Source organism: Acyrthosiphon pisum, chromosome X (assembly GCF_005508785.2).
Source record: "Acyrthosiphon pisum isolate AL4f chromosome X, pea_aphid_22Mar2018_4r6ur, whole genome shotgun sequence".
NCBI classification, from domain to species: Eukaryota; Metazoa; Arthropoda; class Insecta; order Hemiptera; family Aphididae; genus Acyrthosiphon; species Acyrthosiphon pisum.
This window is the reverse complement of record NC_042493.1, coordinates 125,141,678-125,149,459: the sequence shown is the minus strand read 5'-3', so window position 1 is coordinate 125,149,459 and position 7,782 is coordinate 125,141,678. Positions and strand designations below refer to the sequence as shown.

At 28.0% G+C, this 7,782-nt stretch overlaps 1 protein-coding gene across 1 annotated transcript; it reads right to left on the bottom strand.

The window, feature by feature from the left end:
- Positions 1 to 564: 564 nt before the first annotated feature.
- Positions 565 to 7,120, bottom strand: LOC107883037. The gene is made up of 4 exons (XM_029492784.1): positions 5,821 to 7,120; positions 4,267 to 4,362; positions 2,093 to 2,894; positions 565 to 861 (listed from the first exon to the last, which is right to left on the bottom strand). Exons 1-2 carry the CDS (start codon positions 6,560 to 6,562, stop codon positions 4,316 to 4,318), a joined length of 789 nt encoding a protein of 262 aa, XP_029348644.1. The 5' UTR covers positions 6,563 to 7,120; the 3' UTR covers positions 565 to 861; positions 2,093 to 2,894; positions 4,267 to 4,315.
- Positions 7,121 to 7,782: the final 662 nt, after the last annotated feature.

Here is a 7,782-nt window from a genome sequence, read left to right as displayed (position 1 = left end):
GAAGCAAAAAAGCTAAGTTGTATATTTGCAAAAACTTAGATTGTAAAATGTAAATTGAATCCTATATGTGTTTAAAAAATGTTTAACGGCTTAGAATTGTTTTTTAAAATAAACTAAAGAAAGATTAGAATTTGTGAGGGGCCCTATTTTCCTTATTGCATAACCTGCGAATAAAGTCTGCGCACGCCTATGACGGACTCCTTATATACACACGCGACACATGAAATACATAAATAAAATTCAACATCTCTCGTTCAGACGTTTAGTGAAAACAACACAATCAATTATCAGAGGTGGCAGATGACACCGTATATTATAAAACCATACATGCATTCTTACGTATATATTATATACATATATATTAATGAGGACAATGAGGTCCGGAATAATGAGGTTTTAATTTTATACAAATATTTTGTTTATTATTTTTTGATGTGGGAGGATAACGAATTGAAATAAAATCATTTTTAGTGTTTTGTCTTATTCAAATGGAAATATTGCACCATTTAATATAACATTATAATTTTTAAAAGACAGTTAAATTGTCCAAATATTTATAATATAATATTTTATTTTATTTAAAATTAAAACAATCTTAAATTAATAATTTAGGGATTATGTTTGCAGAATACAATAGTTCCATAAATGCCTTCGATTAAAATTTTATAATTCTTATTAAATAATTACTATATAAGTACTTACTTTAAAAAACATTTCCATGTTTACAATTCTCGTTCTAGTAAATTTTAATTTTTTTTGGTTAGCATTATTCAATTTCATTGTCAATAATAACAATTTTTTACATTTCATATCCATTTCGGTCCAATTACTGCTGTACAATGCGAATATTATTGAATCTTTCTTTAATAAAAAAAAAATAAAAAATAAAAATAAAATAGAATGTTCATTTTAAACTTAGAACTATAAAATTCGAATTCGTAACTTTTTCTAAAGTGTGAATTTTTATAGTTGCAAACGTGTAGAACTAACAGCACTTTATACTTTTATTATGTACCTAATTTTGTCTACATAATATGTATATTACGTATGCAAAATTAAAAGTTACTATTATAAACAACATAAATACAGTGTTTCATATTTTATTGAAGTAAAAATATATATTTGTGCATGTTGGTACTTAGTATGATTAAGGGGGCTGCAGCTGATGAAAAAAAAGTGACTATTAGACCAATAAGCAATTGTAAGAATTTTGTTTAACGGTGATTTTTTATATTTTTTTTTCAGCTGTGATATCCAAGAATAAAATTATCGAAAAATATGTTATTTTGTATTTGTGGGGAGACATATCAAAACGTACTATTTCAAAAATTGACAAAATTGAGTTATACATGGATTCATATGTAAAAATGGACGAGCAATCGAATGGTGTGGTCAAATTGAACCAAAACGTACCGATTCTTTAAATTTTACACAACGTACTATTTCCAAAGTAGGCCGTATTGTACTATTTTCCATAGTATAAGATAGGGAATATAATTGAGGTAAATACATAAAGTAATATTTCCACTGGTAATTAATAATAGAAAATCGTGATTTCTCAAAAAAGTGTAAAATGGAAATAGTACGTTTTGAAATGTCGCCCCTCGTTTATATTATTCATTATGACACTAATAATAATTGTAATCTTCAAAATCGGCTCGATAATTCCCTAGTAAACTTGTTGATCAATCAAAATCTGTTTTCAAACTTAAAAACCTGTCAAACCAAATTCTTCCAGTCATTGACTGGAGCCCCCTCCAGTCCCCTTAAGGTTTATTTCTGATACGGAATTTAAATATATTGAAAAACATTATGACAAACTAAACTAATGTTTAGATTGGTCAAATCTACATTAGCTTTGACTTTTGAAAAATCCGGCTGCAGCCCCCTAAATACATAATTCTATTAACATATTTTCGGTCATTTTGATTCGGTACTTAAATAAATTGGACTATTTAATACAAATGTCAACTGTGTTAGGTTATTTGTATAACATAGTTGTAAGTAATTCTGTGACAATTTACAAGACATACATGCCGGATCAACAATAAATTGATAAATAATGCTAGAAAAATAATGAATTATAAATTACTTGTTCGTGTAATTTTCCAAACATATAACACACCATAAATATTTGAAACAATATTGTAGGAATTGCGCAAAACATTTTTCTTACTATAAGTTCTGAAGTCTTAAATCTATCATTGTTGGAGAAACTCTGAAATCATTTTACTCCAAATAAGTTATCACTTCCTAACTATTAGTTAACAAACACTGTGCAAACCTGTACATGAACGAATTTATATTATACACATTTTATATGAAAATGGCCGGTGGATAATTTGAAACGCTAATTTGTAATACTAACCTAATTTAATATTGTATTAACATTATCAAAAAGGATGATTAAACATAGTTTTTTTCTACATAGTATAGGTGTTATCCACTAAGCGTGGGCAATATTACCATTGTAAAAGTATGATTTTACAGCAAGATTGGTTTTTTTTTCGCAGAGTAGTACTGTGCTACTACTCGTGTAATACAAGTGCATTTATCATTTTGAGTTAAGATTTATAATAAAAATATGCATGACAGCATTAACTAATAACTGTTGTCTGTATGATAACTTGTAAACCATACAGTGGAAGAGCTATAATTGCTAAAATTGTTAAAAAATATCATAAGACATCAATTATGATAGCATTCATCTAAATAATTATAGGTACACGTTCAATAAATCATATTAAATTAATAGAACAATATTATTGTAACCTAAGTATTGCGTAAATTTTACCATTATGAAAGTAAACCAAAGCGCTATGACCGATAATGACGAAATGAAAATGTGTGCCAACATCACTCGTCTAAATAGAGATAAAAAATCCTTATATTTCCTGAAAAATAAAAATGGCGGAGCCCTGTTAACTCATATTGTGTAAGATAAGGTTAGGTATTTACAATGATCTGTGTTTTTTTTTTTTTGTGTCTATCGTCACCTTTTAGGACAGTAAAAGTGCTTTGATTTTCTTCAACAGTATCTTTTCTGATAGGAAAGTGAATATTATTAATACTTTGGGGAGTCAAAAGTAAACATTTTCCAGGAATTTTCAATAGCACCGTGAAAAACAAAAGAAAAATTAAGGAAAATAGAAATATTTACGCAAAATCAATTTTTGACTTAATTTTGGTTTTTGGTGTAACTCAAATTTTGACTAAATGTTTTTATTATAATTTTCTATACACCATAACATTTACAAAAAATGTTTGACTTATTTTGAGCTGATTACGAAAATTTTCAGTTTCTATTTTTTTTTTGTTTTTCATTCTATCAAAATCAATCAAATTTTATATGTTACCTTAAAAGTCTTGAATAACTAATAGAAGGCCCCTAATATATTTTTTCAAAGATAGATGAAAAATATTAAAAATCTGTAGTCACAATTTTTTTATATAAGCATTTAAAGTTCAAATATTAATAAAATACGTAGTATTCACAATAACGTGCAAATTATTTTGAGTTAGAAATTTATAAAAATAATATAATGTAATCAAATATACTTGGTAATATCATAGGCTAATTGACTTCACTCAAGATCGTTTTTATTATACAATGATATTATAATATCTTTGAATTCAAAATTAACACCATCCATTTCAGTGACCAACTTGTAACTTTCTATACATCAGAGCGAAACCCACTTGCCCACTTTTTATATTAAACCTATTTACGTGGAATTTCGTTTTAAATTTTTAACCCTTAGCTATTAAAGTTGAAAATTTTATAAAATTTAATCAACTAAATAATTTGTACATTTTTTGTTCATAGAAAAAAAAACTATAAAAATTTAGATTTAAAATTTCTTATAAGGGATACAAACTTGCAAGGGATCTTGTATTACAAAACCAATTTTGCGTAAATATTACCATTTTTCCTTAATTTTAATGTTGTTTTCCCGGCACTTTTGAAAACTATTGCAAATTTTAAAATCTAAAATATGATATTATATATGTCAATAAATTGAATTATAGAAAATGTTGTAATTATACTATATTATTTAATATTTTTAGTACAAAAGTTACTTTATTTGTCAGATCTTCCTATTTCAGTCTGTATTTCGCATTTGAATGAATTTATGTGATTAAACAGTGTCCGAAAATTAATTTTTTTATTTATAAAACTGGATTACGTTGATGAAGATTTAATTTTCAGTTAAAATATAGTTCTATTTAATATTAATCCGATAATAAAAATAAAAATGTTCTTACTCCATTATTGCTTGATGATCCATTATAATTGTTCTTAATTCATCCCATATCAAATCGTGTTCATTAGTGTTATCTTGGTATTTCCATTCGTGTAATCTACAAAACAATTGTGTTAATTTTCCCGTTGTTTACTAAATACTAAAATGATGAGCAAATTTTGGAATTTATTTATAGCGTTGAAAATGTTTTTTTTTTTTATTATTATAATTTGATCAACGAAAATACTCTAAACAATCATAAGATTTACATAAACCGTAGAAAATTAGTTTTAGTTGTAAACTAAATAAGCAAGAATTCTTGACGAAGTCCTAAATATAAGTATAAAAACACGTTACAAATGTCATAAGATGTAAACAACTTAATGAAATGATAACAACAATTATATTTACTGAAATGCTCAGAATTATTTTTGAATGCTGTGATTTATCCATTATCAATGTTTTATAACTCTATTTATGATATGACACTATCCTAGGTTGAGTATAGAAGAGCAAAATTAAATGGGCTATCTTCAAATTTCAATTACAGTATAAATCAGAACTCCAACAGAAAGCCAATTTCGGTTATAATATTAGTAATTTAAATTAATCTATATAATAATTATATATCTAGAATATTAAAAGAACTTTTTAACTTTATAAGAAATGTTATATATTATAACTATACATTAATATTATATTTATCTATAGAAACTCCGTATACCAAATACGAGCTTAAAGGGATTGAAGGCGGTGATTTAATAAGGGGTCGCGTATAGGCATTTCGATGTCTTATACTCGTTATTCTAACTCGTTATCTAACTCGTGGTTGTGTACGAAGTAAATTATCGTTTATAGTGTGCGTATATAAGTTCGGAATCCGTAGTGTGCCACTCTCGCACACACACGCACTAATATGTCAATAAATTGAGAAAAACGTAATATATTCTTCTATGCATAACCTATAAAAACTACCAAAAGCGGTAGTAAATTAAACATACTTCCTGAAGTTTGATTGTAATTTCGAAAAAAATGTTTAACACGTAAGGTCCTAGACTATTCTTTGTATGAATCTCTTTTTTAATATAAAACCCAAAAATCCCAAAATAAATACAAATTAAATGCAATTACTTCATGAGATTTTTTATTGAAAAATACGGGAGATGCAATCCCCTTAAATGTTATTATTGTATTATGGTTGAATTACGCTGGATTAAAATAAATAATAAATTTACGATTAGGGAAAAAAAAAACCACAAAATGTGATTTAATAAAATTTATTTGTGAACAGGATTATTTTCATGATGACCCATCTCCCTTCCTCCCAAGAGAATTAAAACTAAAATATGTAAGCAAACCGGTACCACGACAGAAAAAAATACGTAAACTCATTATATTAGCGAAGAATTAATTATAAAATTATAAAGATACACATACGTCACATAACTACACCTTGGATGCACCTTCGGTTTTTAAAACTTCGAACAGTTCAAATCGACAAGTAAGGAGTTTATATAAATTTTTGTAGCACGTATGTCATATATACTATTCAGTAATTCTTAAAATTCGTACTCACCAATTGGGGATTGAGGATCACGAACTGATTTGTGACCGACCGATTCGAACGCAGAGCACACGATTCGCATCTGACAGCACATACTAAAGCACAGTGTAACCAGTAGAAAATCGAATATAAAGAAAAAAAATCCCATAAAGGCAGCGAATAATGCCTCGATGAAGTAAAACTTATAATAGTGTGCGTTATACGTTTCGTCAGACACCATTAAATAGAAATTCATGACATTCTGGCGGTAATAACCAATCGAACCGTCGTGGTTTTTGACTGGTGTTTTACCTTCATTGAATACCAAGGTAAATACCAAATAACTGACCACCGACATGGTATAGATGATTGCATAAATGGTCGTTAACCACGATAATCGTTCTCGCCAACGATCCAGTACTTGCCTGTTCCGGTTGCTGAACGTTGTAAAATCGAGCCGCGTAATCGACAAACAATTCCATATGTCGTTTGAGTGGCGTATGATGATCGACGTCTTGTAGATTGTGTAAAACGTGCTTACAGATTTCCAAAAATAATCAATACTTATAGGTATATTAACCGTCCAGTAGTACACTCCACTGATCATCAAAATCATCGAGATGAGACACATGTATAGCAAAACGCACGACATAACCACATGATAGATATTTCGACCCCGACATTTTATGGTGTCAGGATCCAACATCTGATACAATCCTGTGAGTCTTGCCAACTTAATGTTGAAAATATGATTCTTCATATTTTGAATATCCATCGTTATATTATCAATATACTGTTGGAAAGCAAGGAATAATATGACAATTATTATTTCAGTCGGCTGTTGACAAGTTTACTATTTCCGCGCTCAACACTTATAATGAAATCGTCGTGAATTGTATTCATGCAATACCCATATAAAACTTAAAAGAAAATTGTGTTATCCTCGTTTTCTATAAAAAAAAAAAAAAATAGTATAAATTGTTATAAAATTCTATCTTTAGTTTTTATATTTTATAAAACATTACGTAAAAGACGAAGACAAGAGCGTTAGGAATAGTTGTGTTGACTTATCGCTGTTTATTTGAGTTGTACACTGCTGCACGTTCAATGTTCATGTGAAATGGATTAAGGCAACACACTAATTTTCATAGAAAACTCTGCAGATAGTCTGACCCCCACATAGTACTCTGGACGACGCCTCACTAGTTACTGCAGCCAACCACTGCTCCACACCAGACAACCGAATTATTAATACTATGTATGCGTCATTTGTGCACCGTTGTCAATCAATTAAAAACCTATAATTTATTTTTTATTTTTATTTCTCATACCTCTAGGTTTAAAATAATGCAGTATAATTAATTTATATACGATAGAATCATATATTATTCAACGGTGACTTTTATAATCATTGAGTATAAATTAATTATGTCACAGTTCAGTGCTCACAAATTATATAGAAAAAAATTATTTTTACTTTTATGGTAGTAATAGCCAGTAGGTATACCTCAACAATTTTTTATTGTAGAAATGTACAGGTAGTTTATTATGCATATTAATATACCCACCTATATCTTAGCGTTCCTTGGCACAGGACACAAGTATCATGAGTTTATCTTACAACTTGTTCGATTGCGATTCTCAAATTGGGGTGTTTTGCATTAAGATCATTAAAATGAATCTAGACTACAATATTCAATGTGTTGAATTATAATTTGGTACTTACAGGCCTACAAAATCTTCAATAATTGTAAACGTTATACGTTATATACCTATATTTAAAGCAATTTGAACTAAGATTGATAAAAACAGTCATTCAAATTACGGGCGTATATCTTTAACACAACAGAAATTTGGAGATTTACAATTGAAATATTTGTTTATAAATAGCTTTAATTTACAGAATAAATAGTCATCACTTACTGGTTGGTTTTTCTCGTTTTCAAACTTGAATACCCCATGCAATTATACGTAAATAGATTAACTTTGTTTTTT